Source organism: Penicillium expansum, assembly GCF_000769745.1.
Source record: "Penicillium expansum strain MD-8 chromosome Unknown contig42, whole genome shotgun sequence".
Classification (NCBI taxonomy): Eukaryota; Fungi; Ascomycota; class Eurotiomycetes; order Eurotiales; family Aspergillaceae; genus Penicillium; species Penicillium expansum.
In genome coordinates this window covers 82,178-102,032 of record NW_015971179.1, presented here as the reverse complement: position 1 = coordinate 102,032, position 19,855 = coordinate 82,178, and the positions used below count along the sequence as shown (strand labels likewise).

Below are 19,855 nucleotides of genomic sequence, written 5' to 3'. Positions count from 1 at the left end.
CGAAAGTTGTTCCCCTTCAGCCAAATCCAAGTCCCCTCTCTTTTCGCCCAGTCCATTTGAGCGCCTATATGATTCATCGTCTTCCCTCCCTTCCGGTGTCTTTTCACCTCTCATTCTCGCTTATCCTGCTAGCGCCGGCTTTCTGACCGTGATATACTTTCCACAAGGGCATTCATGTTCGGGGGTCGTCCGAGAAAGCGCTCCAGCATTAACAATAGGTTCTGCTCCCTTCCACCATATTCCAGAATTCCTCGGCGGTATTTGTCCCAAGTATCTTTGTTGTATGGGTCGTGGGCAAAGACAGAGAGGAACAAATCCTGGGCCATGGCCGTGCAACTTGTTCTATTAGCATTTGCTACTGTCACAGACGGGGCTCACGTACCATAAGTAGGCATAGTAACAAACATCATAACCAGCCGTTAGATGAGTGAACGTCCCAAACGCAAATCCATTTCTACATTCCGAAAAATCCATTCCCTCTATCTCCTCGCGGAGATCATACCACAATTTCTGGATATCGAGATCCGTAATCTCCTTATCCGTACTTAGTGAGTGTATCTGTAGATCGAAGATCGATATTGACCTAATTCGGATCATCAGTTTCTGACGGCATGGTAGGAATGGCATTCAAGATCCACAAACAGTTGATACAAGTGATAAAGTCCCCTATTGAAATACCGATGTTCGACAAGGTTCTCTACCAACCCCTCTGGGATTTTTCTCGGCGGGTCTGGCTCGCTGGGGTGTTGTTTCCGCCAATCTGCCATATAATTCTCATCAAGTGTGGTGTAATGGCAGCTGAGTCCCTCTAGGACATCTTTCATCCAGCACCAATTCTCAAGCATGATGCTAGGCATCTCACCAAAGTCAGGTGGCAGTCTGTAGCCATGGAAGCGGATGTAATTAGTCCTGGCTAGTAGGTCATGGATCCCATGACCCATCTCTTTATTTTGACTCCGTTAGATGATCCATATTGGGACTGTATGAGTGTGTACTTGCCGTGGAAAAGAGTGACGACTTGGTGATGTTTAAGTAAGGCACAACTTGTTGGTGTTGGAGTCGGGAAGGAACACATCAGAATAGTGGAAGGGTATTGTCTGCTTCCATCCGACCGTATATACCCCTGTATCCGTTCCATCAGCAAGCACAAAGTGAATGAAAACGGGAAGATTGTTCTTACACATTGAATATTCACGCTTTGGTTGCCGCGATACTTATTTTCCCTCCACAATAAATCAAAATAGAGGTATCCAATGAACCCATCGTCTCTCGTATCCCATACAGAGAACCCTCGCACAGTATCATGCCAGATGAAATCCCCAGCCAGTCTTTCTTCTGGGATGGAATCAAATCGAAGACCAAGTAAAGAGGCAAAAATGCCTAGCATATTGGTTGCAGTTCTCTCCAAGGGGAAGAACTCTGAGATCTTCAGCTGGTCAATTTCAAACTCCCGTTGCACCAGCTGCTCATAGTATCGCTTTTCCCACGGAGGGAACCCCGACTTTTCTTGCCCATCACTGTATTTTCCTCTCGCTCTCAGATCTTCCAGGCGTCGATTCTGCAATACTGCAATCTCACCTCGGCCACGCGGACAGAGCGTTGTCCGCAGTTGGCCCAGAAACTCCTTCACCCATTCTGTGGTCTTCACCATACGCCTCTCTATCCTGAATTCCGCGTGAGTCGTGTATTTAAGGAATTGTGCTTGATGGGCACGGCGCTTGATAATTTCCTCCAAGAGCGGCTTGTTCTCTTTCAGCTTCAAATTATCCGCTAGGAACATTGTTTTGCGAGTTTCTGGGGAATGGGCATGCGTCAAGACAGCTAGCGTTCCTCCATTTGCAAAAGGCACGAACTTCTTCTTTTCTTGGTGCTTTTCACTGATCAGTGCCACTTGCTCTGGATTATCCTTCCACTTCGCCAACTCATCTGCTGGCACCCCGTCCAACTCCTCCAGCGTAAACCACATCCCTCCGGAGTCCCTGGCCAAATTCTGCTGAAACTTTCTTTCTAGATCTGAAATCTCCATTTTCGACTTCTGGTACTCCCCCAACTCCGCAAGTCCTAGGATGCCGTGTCCGGCATGCTTATACTCCAACAGCTCCTTCTCCAGCAAGTGCTGCGATTCCGCTTCCAGCGTCTGAAAATCCGGCTTGTCTCTTGCCGCTTGGAGAAGTCGGAAAAACTTTTCATCTGCTGTCCACAGTGCTGAGGCTTTGTGGTACAGCTTTCTGGCCTCATCGAACGCTCCTTGGGTCGCCAGGGATGGAGACCCATACTGGAGCATGTCAATCATGCCTAGCTCGCCTTGGACAAGATTTTCAACCTGCGCCAAGGGAAGCATGACATTGTTGAACGTTGCAGTGGTAGGAGTAGTGGTTTGAACGATTTGGGCTCGGATGGTATTGTATTCATTGATTATGCGGTGCATCGCTGGAACAATCTCTTCAGTGGTTAGGACACGCGGAAGGGGCTGCGGGAGAAACATTTTTGTTTGGTTTTGCTCATGTAGTCTGCCGTAAACACTTGGATTGGATTACTGGGTGAATGTTGATGGATAGGTAGACGCTGAACTGAAGCTGAGATGGGTCTTTTAACAGAAAAGAGGGGTCCTGTGTACGGAAAACTGGCCCCTGCAGAAGCAGATGGGACCACACTTCGATTACGGGGGTAGGATACCAGGCTACTATCTATGTAATCATGTATTGTGGGAATTTCACGCTAACATAGCATTACGTCAAGTGATGGGCTACATTGTAAGGGAATAACAATCATGGCATGATGTAACTCTATGTCCTTTCAGATAATGAACGTGATGTGCTCTCATGAATGTGAGCTAGCTATGGACATTGTAACAGGTCAACACACTTCAAAGCCCCCCCCCCCCGGCTTTTCAGACCATCCGTGCTGGGATCCCTTCCCTGATAATTGAGTCGATCTACTCGGAAGGGGAGTTAGGAGCTAAGTAGCAATTATTAGCAAAGGTTCCCTCGAACTGTCATGACTAGAACGCTAGGGCTTTCTCACGAGTAGCGAGCTCAAGGTTGGCAGCACGCTCTTCAAGGTCACGAAGCTTGACAATTTCAGGTGTAGCCACGGCAGCGGCGGAGACAGCGAAGACCGCAAGAACAGTAAAAGCCTTGAGAAACTGCATTTTGGAGGTTGTGGAATATTTCAAGGTTGAGGGTTATATGAGATGAGGGTTAAAGCGAAGAAGTTGTTTAGATATAACATCAAAGCATGGCTGCCAGCTTTATATATCTTTGTCGTAATGGGGTTCGGAATTACGGTCCAATTTTCAAAGATAGCAATATTACTGTCTTGGTCTCGATCCCCTCTCCTGTGCACTGAGATGCCTGCTTTGAGGGGGCCATAGATGGCAGGATCCCGATATGCCAGCATCACTATACATCAGCTAGTAAGAAAAAACCTCACATGTCACTCGCCCCCGGCCCCAGCGCTCTACATTCGTGGCATATCTAGTCTAAATCAGGCGCTAATATATCCTGGTTCACAGCTTGCCTTATCTGCCTATTATGTACTGGACCATTCAGCCAATGAATTATTAAGATTTATAATTCTGATAGCACACTTCAACCATGATCGACATTCGGTGGAACAGAACCAATGACAGATCGCAGAGAAACCTTGTCCTTTGTCCCCACAGTATGGAGCGGCCACCGACTGGACCTCCGAACAACAATACTATACACGATCCTAGCAAATCAACCCGAAATCAATGTAGCGTGTCTCTTCCTCGTTGTCACATGCAACAATAGCACCAACTATCGGCCGAAATCGGCACCATTGGTGAAATTTGGTATGCAATTACCTTTATTTGGCCCCCTCAATCATAGACAGGGGTTCATATCCATTGCAACACTACTAGCCAGAACACATAATCCTTCGAACCCCTGCTTAAATAGAAGTTGAAACGCCCTAAAGCTTAACTGCAGATTCACGGCGGAAGGCGTATGTACAACCGAATTTGGTATATAACCATTTCAAGATTTGATGCTCTGTACCAGGATTTTTTAAACGCAATTACGCTACTACGTTTTTCATTTATGCTATATCTAGCTGGCAGGCAGACTATCCTCCGAGGTTGATTATAATGACAATGGATATCCTGAGAACACAAAGATTTACTATCGCCATACTACTCTTCGGGTTCTTTTCATTTATCCTCAGTGATCTGAAGTGGGACCTGTCTCCATCATATATTTGTCGATTGCTTGGGAATTACAAGCATATCAGCACCGACCTTCAAGTTCAGGTATTCTCTCGGGACCCTTTGATTGTGTACATCGACAACTTTGTAAGCCAGGATGAGATCGATCATCTGCTCAACATCAGGTACATCCCCTATCCGTTTATTCTGTGACCTCGGCATTTTACAAACTTGTTTGAAAGACAACTGATATTGACTTCTAAATAGCGACGGTAGATGGACACCCTCAATGGTCTATCCTGGTGGTAAATCACATGTCGACACCAGTCAACGGGTGTCAGAATCCGCTGTCCTCCCTCGGGACGAAATCGTTCTTCGAGTCGAAAAGCGGGCTCTCGCATTACAAGGATGGCGTGGAGAAAACACGTACATGCAGAAGATGAAAACTCAAAGGTACGGAGTCAACGGGTTTTACAATTTCCACTATGATTGGGACATCCTCGTCAAAGACGGAAACCGAGTGACGACCTACATGGTTTATCTCGTTGCTAACTGCACCGGTGGTGGTACCAATTTCCCGCGGTTGCAGCGGCCGAACGATTCACGGTGGTGCAATGTAATTGATTGCGAGGATGATGAATACAGTGGTGTCACTTTCAAGCCCAGGGTGGGGGCTGCGGTGTTTTGGGAGAATATGCATCCGAATGGGTCTTTTCATCGTGGCGTTCGACACGCATCCCTTCCTGTCAAGTCCGGGCACAAGGTGGGCTTGAATATCTGGGGCTGGGACAAGGAGTGGAGACCACCTGTCGAGCTGGAGGAATAATTGTTGGTTGCTGATAATTCAAAAGGGGGCCAAAGATGGCATTCCCCTCTCGGGCTGTCTCTTAGATCCGGGCACATCATTGGCGCATGGAAAAATTGACTAGTTCCTCTTATCATGTAATTAGAAGCCGGGACAAGAGTTTCAAGGATGCAGTTAGTTGTCTGGGCTAGTATGAGCATTACCATTACAATTCAATAAAACCCAGTTTTCAGGCATTTCATAGTATTGTTGATGTGTCTTTTATCTGAGTGAGCGATAAAAGGAGACCGAGCTTCTCAGCCTTCAACTATTTTTGTTGTAATCAAGACAGCCCAACATGGTAGATTCAACATATGACCCTAATAAACCAACGCTCACGCTGACAATCACAATAGGCCTCATCAAAGCCCGCGATAAACTACCTCTTTGCTACCAGTATGCTGCTGCTCAGCCTTCTACAGATTGGACAGTGGGTTTCCAAGGCAGGAGTACTCTCTGAGATCTCCTCTTGGGGCTCATCCGCCCATCTCCCAGACGGTTACGAATGCAAGCATGAGTACACTATCGAACTCATGTCCTTTGACCCCTTGGTGATTTACGCCAATAACTTTGTCAGCGATGCAGAGATCAATCATCTCCTCGAAACCACGTTGGTCTCCCCCTGATTTATTACTAAAGAATCCACAGAGAAAGTACAGCTGACGCAAATGGCCAGCAAGGAAAATTGGAATCACTCCCTGGTTTACCACCGCCGGGGTGACAAGTTCCTATCTGAGGTTGACCAGGAATACCGCACCTCCCAATCCGCCATGATCTCATTGAATGACCCCGTATCAAAATGTCTGTCTACCCGATTGAAGTCATTCCTTGGGAATCTCCAACATGTCGATACCGAGCCCCTTCAGCTCGTAAAATATAATGGTGGGGAACGGTTCCGCATGCACCAGGACTGGCTTGTGGCACCTAAGACCAACTCCTTCAATTCCGACAGCCCAGTCAGACCCTTCAACCGTTTGTTCAGCAGCTTCGTATATCTTGAAGACAACTGCACGGGTGGGGAGACGTATTTTCCAGATTTGAAGGGTGTTGGGCCCAGTGCAGATGGGCACAAGTTTTCCCGGACAGAGAACGGACAGGGGCTTCTGTTCAAACCCAGGAAAGGCAATGCGGTATTTTGGAGCAATCTGTTCATGAATGGGACAGGGGATCCGAGGATGGCGCATGCAAGTTTGCCGGTGAAGTCTGGGACCAAGATTGGAATGAACATGTTTGGGCTGTATTATTTAGACCTTCCTATTTTAGGGGAAGTCGAATATGATTCTTAGCAAGTTATGCCTATACAGAAGGCAATACGAACGAATTTCATATATACCCTGAGACAGTGCTATACCTATCTAGTAACCACTATCAGGAGCAGCGAGATCCAAATCCCGATCCACATATTTCATGGTGGCGTTTTAAAGCGGAGGTATCCCGCACGCCGAGGAGGCCATAACCGGATAACCGACGGTGGTGAAATAATAACGCAAATGTATGATTAGCCACCCGTCAAGCCAAGATCTACATCCCTAGTTTATTACAACCTCTATTTGAAAATTTGTCTCACATCAAGTGGGGATTGTGATTGGGTAATTCCAACCCTTATCGGTGGAAGAAATACTTCTAGGGTATTAGCACCTCATCACATGGATTTTGTATTTAATTCAAAAAGACTGGAACATACTCGGTATCTGATTAGCAAATGATGCCCGGCAATTTCTGACTTTTGCCAGCTTGAGATACTATCTGATAAAGAAGCATGCTATAGGAAAATGGCCCACTACGGCGACACCGCGTACCTGAACGGTTTACGAGGCTGGGCTGCTGTGTTAGTTTACTTCCACCACCATGAAATCTGGGCTCATCGGTCAGCCATCAACATCATCGAGAGGGCATATGGGTACCACGAGCACTACCATTTCATCACCCTGCCGTGGATCCGATTGCTGTTCAACGGAGGACACTATGCGACGGCTACCTTTTTTATCATCTCAGGATATGTCATATCTCGCCGGCCATTGGAATTGATACGGACTAGGCGAATAGAACTGCTCGCAAACCACTTGTCTTCTGCCACTTTCAGAAGATGGATGAGATTGTTTCTTCCTCTCATCGCCACCACTTTTGTCTACATGACATCTTGGCATGCCTTCGGCCTCCGTATCCGGTGGATCCAACCACAAGACCGCTATATGGATGAGCTTAAGATGTGGTTTGCGGAGGTGATGGACTATGGCTTTCCCTTCAGCAGACTTGGAAGCTCATGGCTCAGCTATAATGATCATCTCTGGTCGATCCCGGTTGAGTTAAAGGGATCCCTAGTCATATACACCTGTTAGAGATACTAGAGATCTACGATGAAGATGTAGATGTAACTGGAAATCTCTTAATGCGTGGAGAGAGAGAGAAACTATCTACATGCTAAGACTAAAGTACTGGGAGCAAACAGTGGCGGTCACGTGACCTTCCAACACCCCCCACGACTAGTACCATTAGTCGGCAGCATAGTTTAAACAACCCCAATTCTCCATGTTAAAAACCAGTTTGTAACCTTCAATAACCCCCCATTTGTAGTATGCAAACCGTAAATCAACCATTTTTATAGACCGTGAGGCCCATTTGGATGATCCAGCGCTTGAATAGCGTTTTGCCAAGGGGTTTAGTCAGTCCATCCGCTGCCATGTCGGCAGTCGGGATCTTGACAAATTTGACGTTGCCGGCGGCAACCTCTTCGCGCAGCCTGTGGAAACGGATGGCGATGTGTTTCGTCGCAGCATGAAATTCCGGATTGGAAGCGAGAGCAATAGCTCCGTTGTTATCCGCATAAATGGGGATTGGCTTGCTGAGAAACCCTTCGATTCCAAGCTCCGTAAGCAACTGGATTAACCAGATTGCCTCCTGTACTGCGAGAGACTCGGCGATGTATTCTGACTCGGTAGTAGACAGAGCAACACAGGGTTGCTTTTTCGACGTCCAAGAAATAGCTCCGCCAGCCATTTTGAACAAGAAACCAGATGTGGAAAGTCCTTTCTCGCTGTGTGGGCCAGCCTAATCGGCGTCACAGTATCCACATATAGCTGCATCTTGTATGCTAGGGTGGAAAGAGATCGTGAGCTATTTAGTGCCGGTGAGGTAGCGAAAAACACGTTTCAAGGCTTGAAAATGTGCGTCGCTAGGATTCTTAGCGTGTTTAGCCAGCTTAATAACAGCAAATGAGATATCTGGCCTGGTAGAAACTATTAACCAGATCAAGGTGCCGATTTTCGTCTGGTATTCATGTATCTGTCCCTTCGTTGCAGTGCCTTCGAACGGGATTAAAGCTTGCTTTTTATCCATAGGCGTAATAACTGGCTTGCAGTTTTCAAGACTAAAGCGGACGAGGATCTTATCAACATAGTCGGCTTGCGACAAGTGTATGATGCCATTAGCATAGTGAACGTTGATCGCGAGATATCGTTGAAGCTTGCCCTTGTCGGAAGTGTCAAAGTGCTTTGAAATAGCGCTTTTGAACTGTTGAATAGCGTCTTCCGATGGAGAAAGGACTAGCAAGTCATCCACATACACCATGACATAGAGTGGTGAACCACCATGTTGTCTTTTGACGAAGATAGAGTGATCTGACTGGGTACGGTCAAACCCTATAGATACCAGGACATCATGGAGTAGTGAATACCATTCCCGAGGGCTCTGTTTCAATCCGTAGATCGTCTTCATCAGCAGCCCAATATGATCAGGATACTCTTCTCTTTGAATCTCAGGCAGTTCAATCTCAATTGGTTCCTTCAATTCAGCGTAGAGAAAGGCAGTAATAATATCTATATGATGTAGATACCATCCTTTTGCCGCAGCAACTGCAGCGAAAACCTTGAAAGATATCGGCTTAGCGATAACGGTATAGACTTCGTAGAAATCTAGATCTTTGACTTGACGAAAGCTACGAGCAACAAGCCGTGCCTTATAGGTACCGTTATGCTTAACCTTGAACACCTATCGAAGGGTAAGAGGTTTCTTCTTGCTCTTGGTCCTGGACATCACTTTCTAAGTGCCGTTAATAAGGTGACGATGTAGTTCTTTGTGAGCAGCAACCAGCCATTTGTCTTTCTCGACACAGGATATAGCTTGTTCCCAGCTGTTAGGTTTAAAGCCTATGTCCTTAGGCGTCAATTTGGATATAGTATACTGCTCATTCGAGGTAGTATTTGCGAAGAGACTGATTAAGATGTCTGGCTGTTCAGCGAGTAGCCGAAGGACATTAGAATTAAAGAATGACTTGCTAGCTAGGCTTTTAATGTAAGCTCTGCTAGGTTTCTTGATCCTTGTTGATTGTTGTAGCTGGCCAGTCTCTGGCTGAATGGGCTGAATGGGCTGAATATAGCTTCGATCTCGAGTCCTGTTATCTGGTACCGGATCTAGGTGAGAGAAATTATGTTTAAAAATTGCTTGATTAAGCTGTAATGGTGATTGATCATGATATGATGGTGATTAATCATGATCCTTGCCTTCCGGCAGAGGATCTTGGGATAGATTAATAGTTGTTTCCAAGGGAATGTCTATATTAATAACCTGTCGGGAAATAGGCTGTGGTTCGACGAGAACCCCTCGCCTACCTGCTTTAAAGTGGGCACCAATATCCTCCCTTTGTTCCACTATATACCTGCTAAAACTACCCGCTATTTTATCGTTTGACTATGTAAGATCTTCTTTAAAGAGCGCGGGATTCGACGGGTCGAGAGTATTCGGAGCCCTCGTTTGCGATTGATCCTTAGGATTATCTTCGACGGTAGGAGAGGGTGGGGAGGTAGATTGTATGTTGAACGGATTCTCGAGGTGAGGCCGTAGGAAATCGATTGGGATATGACGATCCTGTGAATTATGTTTATGATCTTGGTTTATGCCTGTAATATTAAGATTATAGGCAGGGTCAGGCAGACTTGCCGGAGATGGATTCTCATTGAAAATGACGTTCCGTGAGCGCTTAATCTTCTTGGTACGAACGTTGTAGACCATATAGTTGTCTCCTTTGTCGTAAGCGAGCAACCTTGCCTCTTCTATGTAAGGATCTAGCTTTGTATTTCGCTTCTCTTTTGGGATGAGAAACTAGCATTGACAACCGAGAGTATGAAGGTTTGAGAGATTTGGCTTCTTGCCGAACAACGCTTCGTAAGGAGATATGCCAATCTTCGACGCGTAGAGACGATTTATGGTGTAATTGATTCCACTAAGAAGGAGTCCCTAAAGGTATTTCGGAAGCTGATACTCGGTTATAATAGCGACTAAGGGCTTAACAAGATAACGATTTTTGATCTCAGCGACACTATTTAGTTGCTTGGTGTAGGGTGGAGTTGGATCCCATACCGTTCCCTTGCTAGCAAGGTAAGCAGCAAGTGGTTTATGCTCTGTGGTATCGTCGCCATGAACCTTCTTGACTGTGTAGTTAAACTGAGTCTTCAAATAGGTCTCTAATTGTATGTAGACCTCGGTAACTTGAGCTCGAGATTTGAGCAGAAATAGCCATGTAAATCGAGTCGCATTATCTGTAAATGTTACGAAATAATGCTTACCTCCATGAGACGCGATAGAGATCGGTCCTTAGACGTCTAGATGAATGTACTCGCTAGGCTTTGATCTAATAGATCGTTCTTTGCTAAAAGGTAAAGCGTGGCCCTTACCCTTAATGTAAGGAATATAGGGAAAGGTGACGCCGGCGCCTTTCTTTAGCTTGACGCTGTTAGCAAATGTCTCTATCTTTCGTATACGCTCCTCGCCGGCGTGATAAGCCCGACGATGTGCCAGATCGATGGAGATGGGTGTGATTCCACTTTGTGTAGCAAAGACAGAGTTTGGAGAGCTAGTGACAAGGTTACAATCAAGTATATGATCAACCTTGTCGATACCAGCGCAGTTCAACTAGTAATGCTCTCCTTTATAGGTAGCAAAACTAATGGTAGACTTTGGGCCGTAGAGATCTTGATGTTTAAATGTTATTATGCCGTTCTTTGTCTATGTGCTAATGTCTACCTTGTCGAGAGCAGATATAGAGATTAAGCTGGAGCGAAGATCTGGCGTAAGCCATACTTTTTGGAGAGTGAGAGGGGCTATTTGTCCTGACGAATCTTGATCCAGTAAGTGTAGGATTATATCCCTATACCCCTCAGTGTAAAAGACGTCCCTAGTGGCTGTCGAAACAGGCAATACACATCGTCTAAAGTTGACAAAGACAGATCTGTGGGGGGTTATATGTGTGCTGGTACCAGAATCGATCATCTAGCGTGTAACATCGTTGTTGTCGTTGGCCATGAGGCCTTCTTTCGATATAATATGAGAGCTATGAACGGCATCTGCCTGGATACCGGTAAAGAGCGTATTTGTAAAGAGGTTGTTATACCGTACTAGGGGATCCCCTGAGGGAGGGCCTTGCTGCGGTGCGGTGGGGTAGGATGCTGGCGCAAAGACTGTATTAGCCCTTGGACGAGGCTGTTGTTGCGGCAGAGAAAGGATCCGGCCTTGGTTGTTAACCTGACCTATGATTTGGCCTGGTTGAGGGACTGTAACCTGCTGAAAAGGGGATTGTTGCTGCTGAGGTTGTTGAATTGTAGTGGCATTCGCCGAGTTCTTCAGTAAGGGACACTTATTGGAATAGTGGTTTCTAAGAGTCCTATGATGCCTGTAAAGGATGACGTTCTCCTCTCTGACGAAGTCGGTCTTCTTCTTCGAGGATTTGTCCTTGTTGTTATTGGAATTAGATTGCTTATTGTTGCCTCCTTTCTTCGTGTCCTTCTTCTTGTTATTGTGGGACGACGATGAGGTTTGAATAGTAGTCGAGTTTGCATTGTATGAAGGATTTATGGACCTAATATGGATATCTACTTCGAGGAACTCGGCGTAGACTTTGTCTATAAGATTGATATCGCTCTCATCGACCCTTAGGTTCTGGAGAAAAGCACTATACTTGGGGTTCTCAGAGATAGCTCTCTTAAACTGGCATAGTATATATCCCGAGTTTAATTTGCCATTAGAAGTTGTAAGATTACGAAGAGCTTTCTGGAACTTGCGTATAAACTCGCTAGCAGATCTATTCTTAAAGCGAAGATCTATCCACTTGCTGTAGCGAGCATATGAATGTTGGTGGGATAAGGCAGCGTATGTCGCACGCAGTTTCTTAAATGTCTCTCGTATATTAGTGCTCTGAGCAATAAGAGAAAAGGGTTTAGGAGAGAGGGTACCCCTAAGTAGGAGATTCGCTCTCGAATTGCACAGATCCTAGTTTGTATAGTCCTCGTTATACTGCTCTCGGAGTACAACGTTTGCATCAATAATCTCCTTCACGCGTTCACGAATAGTAGAAACAGAGATAACAATTGTAGTTGTGTGATCACCGGTAAGGTCCTGAGCTTCCTCGACGAGAAGAGCGCGAACAGCATCAGGATTGGAGTCCTGATACTCGGGGATCTTTGGCATTGGGATTCTATTGGAAATCATGTATGTGTAGTAACGGTTGTTAGCTGCAAGAGCTATGTAGAGAGCGGTTTCCTAGTCTCTGTAGTTGGATTGTCCCTTCAGTTTTGGGACGGCCGACGAGATGTTAATCTCGTGGCTGTTGATGGCGAAGTCCTTCAGATGGTATGAGGGCTCTATGACGTCTTCTTCCGCACCGATGTGCTTGTCAAAGAGGTATGATTGGCTTGCTACAGCGGGTAGCAAGTGGAATGTGGGGTTCGACGGTCCGATTTTCGGGTTGTCGAGGGTTGTCGGCGACGTGATTCGACGGCGACGAGGTAGGATCTACCTGCAATAGATGAAGATCCTAGTGGACAAGGTGTTAATCTCGTCCGATTGGGTGATGAAAACTCTGATTTGTGGGGTCAAAACGAGACCACAGAGGTTCCACAGTGGGGTGGTGCGACGCAGTACACCAATAGGAGGAAAACCAGGGTTTCGAGTCTGTACAGTAATGTAGAGGACTCGAAAACACGAGGCTCATAACCTGTTAGAGATACTAGAGATCTACGATGAAGATGTAGATGTAACTGGAAATCTCTTAATGCGTGGAGAGAGAGAGAAACTATCTACATGCTAAGACTAAAGTACTGGGAGCAAACAGTGGCGGTCACGTGACCTTCCAACAACACCACGCTTCTTGCACTTTCCCAATCATCCCGAAGGGCTCGAATTAGCTGCCAGTGCATGCTGATTGCATATTTCATGTACACTGTTCGTGATGGATGGTACTTGTCCTTTTTCATGGCGGGAATGCTGCTTCAGGAGGTGGAGCAATGGCTAGACACGCGACAAGCCCCATTATTTCCATGCTCCAGTGCTCCCACTCTTGCCCTCGTTGTCATCCTCTTCAGCATGTATCTCGGTGGTATCCCACACTGTGCCAATGCCGCATGTATCAGGGACAATCCAGGATGGTTTATTCTCTCATTTCTTGCACCTTCAATGGATCTGGCCTACGACCCGAAATGGCACTACCTTCTCCCAGCGGCCGCGCTTCTCATCATCTCAATCAAGCGTATCCCATGGCTGATTCGTTTCTTTGAGAGACCTTTCAGCCAGTACTTGGGCAGCATCTCGTACAGTCTATACTTGGTGCATGGGCCCGTGATGTGTGTCTTTGCTGACACGCTCTACGCAGCAGTAGGTTGGACTGAGAGGGGTCCGGTGTTACATAGCTGTTTAGAACCCTTAGTGGAAGTATTCTCTCTGCCAAGCTGGGGACCACTGGGTATGGAAACAGCCTTTTTGGTTCCGCAGATCATCCTAATACCTTTGACGTTTGGGCTGGCGAATTTTGTCACTTGGGCTGTTGATAAGCCCAGTATGAGATTTTCTCGTTGGTTATATCGCCTGACGCTTGTCTCTTCACCAGATGACAGAAGGGCAAAGTCTGAATGATGAATATGGGGTTCGATGTCTCAGAAGCAAGCAACGGTCAATAGTCAAAACTTTGTTAGGTGGCTGATTTCCTAGGCAACCGAGAGGACAGATCATGTTTGCCTGTAGTAGATAGTGAGAGAAATCTAGGTGTATAGTAAGGTATGGTATGATCAATGAATATGCATAACTCTAACTAAAATGACTCGAACACAAATTTCACTAGATAATCGGACTAATCCCAATTTGCCCTTTTATTTGGAATCACAATTTGGAGGTCCCCAATGCCCGGTTTCCAACCTATTCGACACAAACCAAGGGCCTACCCCTAAATATTTCAGCTGCAACAAATATTTGGGGTAAGGCTCTAATTATGAATACACAGTGAGGACTGTATGAAGATCGTAGGATTGAGCCGACCAGCTACAAGTTTACATCGTTCGTAGATCTCTTTCGTCTCATATTCCTTTTCCCTTGCTTCGAAGTATTCATACTAGGTGCGCTTACTCTGCCTAATTGTAAGTCTACCGGAGCAACAATGACTTCTGGACAATTTTTCGGAGTCCTCGTGGTGAGAGGGCTCCATGGAATGGCATTTTCTATGGCATGCAGACTCCGGTTCTGTCAGACCCGGTGGGGACCATCTCTTCACTCCGCATTCTCCCGGAGCAGCCTGGAACGCCAACCACATCTACACTAAACCAAAAGTCTATACGTGGCTTGTCCGGTTTAGGTTAAGTATCAACTCGGCGCTTCGGTAAATACTTAGGTACTGTGTATGTAACAAACCACCTTGGAATTTCCGAGACACCGAGCCGTGGTTAAGTTTCAAGGTGGCTTAATTACCGTCTCCACAACGGGAGCCTAGAAAGTGGAGAATGGCCTTTGATCTACAAGGTCCCACTGGCAATTTATCCAATTTAACCGCCTTGTATATTTCAAGAAATTTCAGGCTGTTCAGTATTTGATCCTCGCATCCTTTTACTAACCAATGGTGAATGGATGTATGGTCTTGGGAGTGGAGAGCTCAACCTCGTATATATTATAGGCAGCATGAGGACAGTGTATTATATATCCATAAAGTCCTGAGCGAGTCAATTGCATGAACAGCTTATTTTCGAGTTGAAACATCCAATCCTTCACCGTTGTGCTGTATCCTCGTTATTATGGTGGTTTTCTTTTCTTTTGCTGTTTTAGTCCTGGCAGCTGCAGCTGCAGCGGCCTCACCTCAGCCGGTGAACTACAAGGATGCGTCCCTTCCAGTGGAGGAGAGAGTGTCTGATCTTCTCTCCCGGATGACCATCGAAGAGAAGACGGCTCAATTAATCCAGGGTTCGATATCGCAGAGATATACACAGTTCTTCTGCATGCTTGCAACCGGAGAACATGGCACTTACTCAACAATAAAATGGTGATATTGCAAACTGGATGAACTCAACCACTGGAGCGTTCAATGAGAGCGGCCTCATTGAGAATATGGCTCTCAAAGCTGGAAGTTTCTACGGTAGGTAGTCGTGCTCCCAGTATTGTAGTCAACACTGACCAACTTTTGCTTCATAGTTGGCTACCCGACACCTGGGTCATGGATCAGCAAAAACATTCAAAGAGCTCAAGACTACCTCGTCAATAAGACTCGACTTGGGATTCCGGCTATCGTTCAATCTGAAGGTCCGTCATGACGCAAATATTTATAAAATAAGCTAAAACCGACTCAAGTATTCACGGATTTCTGCTGGTCAATGCTACGATCTTCAACTCTCCGATTGGATACGCTTGTGCTTGGGATCCTGAAGTACATTCACCATCACCCTGGAGAGTTCCTCTGCTAACCTCATAGCAGCTCGTCGAGAAAATGGCTCACGTTGTTGCTCAGGAAGCTGCGGCTATTGGTGTCAGCCAGATATTTACGCCAGTCTCTGACCTCGCCCGGGAATTGTGATATGGAAGGGTAGGTAACTTTTCTCAAAAATGAGGGGTTCAATTACGTGTTGATAAAGATAATGATACACAGGTGAAGGAAGGTTTCACTGAAGATCCATATCTCTCCGGGGAACTCTCATACGCAATTGTTGTTGGCCTTCCAAAGCCGGAATGTTTAGGCAACTGTCAAGCACTTCATCGGTTACAGTGATCCTGAACAAGGTCTGAATACTGGTCCGGTCCATGGAGGTGAAAGGGGGTTGCACACAACGTAATACTATCTTCCCCTCCCGTGGAGATTGGAGCTGATCTCCGCTTGATTGATAGATGGATGCCGGCCTTCAAACGTCCGATTGTGGACGCAGGAGCATGGAGCATCATGTCAGCTTATCACTCGTACGTCCTATTTTACCTTTCTAGCTACGCTCTCTCACTAATTCTATACAGCTATGATGGAATGCCTTCAGTCTCAGATGCCTATACCCTAACCGAAATCCTCCGCGGCGAGTGGGGCCACAAGTACTGGGTCACCAGCGACGCGGGTGCCACCGACCGGGTCTGCACATATTTTAAAATGTGTCAGGGCAACCCTATCGACTCAGACGCAGTAACTTTGGAGGTTCTGCCAGCTGGCACCGATGTGGAAATGGGAGGCGCATCATTGTATGTTTCGTGTCTATATGTAGCATGCCCCTCGGTCAAAGCTTGCACCTGGCAACCAAGCTAACTATTTGTGGATCTCGTACCTAGATGCGAAACTAAAGGGATGCTTCATGTGCTATTTTGAATATAAAAAAACCCCACTCGTGTCGAAAACAACAGGAAATAGGACATATCCTTGACTCGTACCAAGATTAGAGGAGCCCCAGCTAGATCCGCCCGATGGGGTGAACTCGAGCTGAAATACGGAGTACCAGGCATCAGAGAGCCTTCATTGGTTGGCATGAGTTAGAAACTGAAAAAGGGCAGTGACAATGGATCCGCAGCATTATCATGTTGCTAACTAGAATAGTTTATTTGTGGATACTTTAACCCGTACAGTATACGCGGAACCAAAAGCGTGTGATTGGACCGGATTTGACCCGAACCCGCGGAATAGATGGCCTATGATTCGTGAACCCAACCTTGACTATACTATGGAGTACTTCGTAGTGATATTCCATGAGAAAGTTATATCAAGTTGCAATGCCAAGTTGCTTATGGCAAGTGTTGATATTTGATAAACCAACAATAAAACCGAACATTTAACCTCGTGGATGAAAAGTGATGTTACAACCATACCCCGAAATAGATTCACAGATATCTAAGAGTATGAATAGGTAGGTCACTTGCCTCGATGTAAGCCCGATATACTATGCAAATTTTCTATCCGGGCTGCATCGGAGTTTTTTTTTAGTTTGGGTAGAGAGAACTCAGCAAATTGTATTCTCGTAATACGTTTTTTTTTTGCAATCTGCTATTGTGTGGCCTCAGGCATCCAACCCCTCCACTAGACTTGACCCCCGGGGCCCTGGCGCCCCGGCACACGAGTTCTCAGCCATGACATGGGAGTGAATAGTAACCTATCGACTATGCTATATTTCGAAAGAGATTATGCACAGAACCCCACTTTATAACGCACTGAATTTCAATAAACACTGTTTATGCAAACTTGATACACGGAAGATGTGCCCACATGTTCGTGTTCGTTGTTAGATAAGATTTGGTGCCATATTCAGAGGTTTAAATATCTTCAACATCCTTCTATTTCTCGTTAAACATAGATTAGATTTCAACCTTTATTCCTTCTTCATTCGATATAATGGCTTTTTTGCTTGCTAGTCTCGTTTTGGGGGCTTTCTTAACTGCCCTCTCCCTGGGATACAGGTGTATTTTACCTCGTCCAATCCCGGGTATTCCGTATAACCATGAAGCGAAAAATAATGTGTTGGGGGATCTACCTGCATTGATAGAACACGCACAAACGACTGGAGAGAAGTTGTCTTGGCTACCCTTACAAGCCAAAAGGCTGAACTCGCCTATCGTTCAAATCTTTGCAAACCCTCTCACAAAACCATGGGTCATCCTCGCTGAGTCCAGAGAGAGCCATGATATCCTACTACGCAGGACCAAGGAGTTTGACCGGAGTGACCATGTGGGAAACATGTTCACAGGCTTGATACCTGATCATCATATTTCAATGAAGACGACAAACCCTCAATTTAAGGCGCATCGGAGGTTGATCCAAGATTTGATGACCCCGGCCTTCTTGGACGAAGTTTGTGTTTCTCTGTTCTGATTAAGATAGTAATAGAGTGCTGATTATAGTAGGTTTCGGCGCCCCGTATCTATGAGGCTTTTACCTCGCTCGTCAATCTTTGGGCAAAAAAAGCTCGCTTGGCAAATGGCCATCCCTTTTCCGCCTCGGGTGATATAAACAAAGCGGCGTTAGATGTCATTTTTGCTGTTATATTTTCTCTCGACCCCAAGGACAGCGTCATTAATGCTCAACGACAGCTCATTGCTAGCACAGCAAGCATCAACATCACATCACCTAGTAGCATAGATGAGCCCGCTGTTTTTCCTGATGCCCCTATATCAGGCGCCCCCAAAGCTATTCTCACACTCACAGAGAGCTTAAAATTTCTTGCTATATCACCAATACCAAAACTGACATTTTGGCTCGTGAGTTTGCTGCCCAACATGCGTAGGGCAAGAGCAGCCAAGGAGACGATGATTACCACTGAGCTTGAGAAGGCTAAGACCAGATTGTCTATAGGAGCAAAAGAGGAGCAGTTTGCGAGATGTGCCATAGATGATATCCTGCGTCGTGAGCTTGCTACTGCAGAGAAAGAGAATCGAGAACCCGCCTACAATACGAGAACAATCTTCGACGAGGTGATATCACACTTGTTACTTGGCTCTGGAATGTATCGCTAATTGAAGGTATAGCTTTTTGGCCTGCTGATTGCCGGCTACGATACGACCTCCACGGCCATAACATGGGGTCTCAAGTTTCTCTCGGATCACCAAAAGATACAGAAGAAGCTTCGTGAAGCACTTCGTAGCGGTTTCCCCGCAGCGATTGCAGAATGCCGAAAACCAACGGCAGAGGAGATCTCCAAGGCTCATATTCCATATCTTGACGCTACGCAACAGGAGATTATCAGGAAATCCATAACAGTACCGCTGGTAACTCGCACGGCCATGGTTGATACTGTTATTCTCGGACATCACATCCCTAAAGGCACGAATGTGTTCCTCTTGGGAAACGGTCCTGACTTCATTGAGCCTCCAATAAGCGAAATTCCCGAAGAGCGTCGCAGCAAGACCTGCCAGGAGGCGAAGGGATCCATTGGTTCGTGGGATCCAGCGGATTCAAACCTGTTCATACCTGAACGGTGGATTACCAACGAAAATGGTAAGGAGTCTTTTGACTCTACATCGGGACCACTTCTTACCTTTGGTCTTGGGCCAAGAGGGTGCTTTGGAAGGCGAATGGCGTACCTCGAGCTGAAGATCGTTCTGGTGCTTCTTTTGTGGAACTTTGAGTTGAAAATTGCACCAGAGAATCTCAGCTCATACCAAGCGGAGGACAACTTAACCCACCAACCTAAACAGTGTTATTTGCGTCTTTTGAGCTCACCGTTAGAAGGCCCTGGATTGTGAGTTAGAAATCCGACATGTCGACGATCATATGCAAGCACAGCAAGGGCTTGTGGTAATAATTCAATTTATTAGAGAAGCTCAATGACATGACTCCATGATATAATATTCTCTATCAGATCAGCAGAAATCCATATAACCTCTAATCTCTACCCATTTTAAGTTATCTGTAATGAACATTCTAAAAAGGTTTAATATGAAATCCGGATAAAGGCTATGTTGGTAGAAGCTAGGCTACTAAGGTTTGTCGGGGTTTAGACATGCGGATAATACTTCTCGATGCAATCAGTAAGGGGTCATCAACTTTGATCTTTAGATAAAGCAATCTGCTTTACCTTAAAGATCACAGGGACATTAATCAACGAGATTATTTGTTTTATCTCCTCCGCGCCAGGCTTGTG

General features: G+C 46.0%; 7 protein-coding genes across 7 annotated transcripts; 4 read left to right on the top strand and 3 right to left on the bottom strand.

The window, feature by feature from the left end:
* Nucleotides 1–128: 128 nt before the first annotated feature.
* PEX2_013320 (M3 family metallopeptidase) lies at nt 129–2,485 on the bottom strand (the record flags this gene model as incomplete). The annotated part of the gene is made up of 5 exons (XM_016738609.1): nt 129–336; nt 383–583; nt 679–879; nt 1,122–1,123; nt 1,181–2,485. The coding sequence occupies 5 exons, from the start codon at nt 2,483–2,485 to the stop codon at nt 129–131; spliced, it is 1,917 nt and encodes a 638-aa protein (XP_016602763.1).
* A 1,632-nt stretch (nt 2,486–4,117) lies between these two features.
* PEX2_013310 (Prolyl 4-hydroxylase, alpha subunit) lies at nt 4,118–4,994 on the top strand (the record flags this gene model as incomplete). Its single annotated transcript, XM_016738608.1, has 2 exons — nt 4,118–4,353; nt 4,436–4,994. 2 exons carry the CDS (start codon nt 4,118–4,120, stop codon nt 4,992–4,994), a joined length of 795 nt encoding a protein of 264 aa, XP_016602762.1.
* A 316-nt stretch (nt 4,995–5,310) lies between these two features.
* On the top strand, nt 5,311–6,298 carry PEX2_013300 (uncharacterized protein; the record flags this gene model as incomplete). Its single annotated transcript, XM_016738607.1, has 3 exons — nt 5,311–5,313; nt 5,369–5,622; nt 5,689–6,298. The coding sequence occupies 3 exons, from the start codon at nt 5,311–5,313 to the stop codon at nt 6,296–6,298; spliced, it is 867 nt and encodes a 288-aa protein (XP_016602761.1).
* Nucleotides 6,299–7,601: 1,303 nt separating this feature from the next.
* PEX2_013290 (Ty1/Copia family ribonuclease HI) lies at nt 7,602–10,019 on the bottom strand (the record flags this gene model as incomplete). Its single annotated transcript, XM_016738606.1, has 3 exons — nt 7,602–8,046; nt 8,257–8,946; nt 9,700–10,019. The coding sequence occupies 3 exons, from the start codon at nt 10,017–10,019 to the stop codon at nt 7,602–7,604; spliced, it is 1,455 nt and encodes a 484-aa protein (XP_016602760.1).
* Nucleotides 10,020–11,276: 1,257 nt separating this feature from the next.
* Nucleotides 11,277–12,470, bottom strand: PEX2_013280 (uncharacterized protein; the record flags this gene model as incomplete). The annotated part of the gene is made up of 2 exons (XM_016738605.1): nt 11,277–12,237; nt 12,298–12,470. The coding sequence occupies 2 exons, from the start codon at nt 12,468–12,470 to the stop codon at nt 11,277–11,279; spliced, it is 1,134 nt and encodes a 377-aa protein (XP_016602759.1).
* A 2,847-nt stretch (nt 12,471–15,317) lies between these two features.
* Nucleotides 15,318–16,711, top strand: PEX2_013270 (Glycoside hydrolase, superfamily; the record flags this gene model as incomplete). The annotated part of the gene is made up of 7 exons (XM_016738604.1): nt 15,318–15,393; nt 15,450–15,557; nt 15,606–15,681; nt 15,730–15,837; nt 16,137–16,205; nt 16,257–16,472; nt 16,663–16,711. The coding sequence occupies 7 exons, from the start codon at nt 15,318–15,320 to the stop codon at nt 16,709–16,711; spliced, it is 702 nt and encodes a 233-aa protein (XP_016602758.1).
* A 1,277-nt stretch (nt 16,712–17,988) lies between these two features.
* PEX2_013260 (Cytochrome P450) lies at nt 17,989–19,457 on the top strand (the record flags this gene model as incomplete). The annotated part of the gene is made up of 3 exons (XM_016738603.1): nt 17,989–18,066; nt 18,120–18,686; nt 18,741–19,457. The coding sequence occupies 3 exons, from the start codon at nt 17,989–17,991 to the stop codon at nt 19,455–19,457; spliced, it is 1,362 nt and encodes a 453-aa protein (XP_016602757.1).
* Between the last annotated feature and the right edge of the window lie 398 nt (nt 19,458–19,855).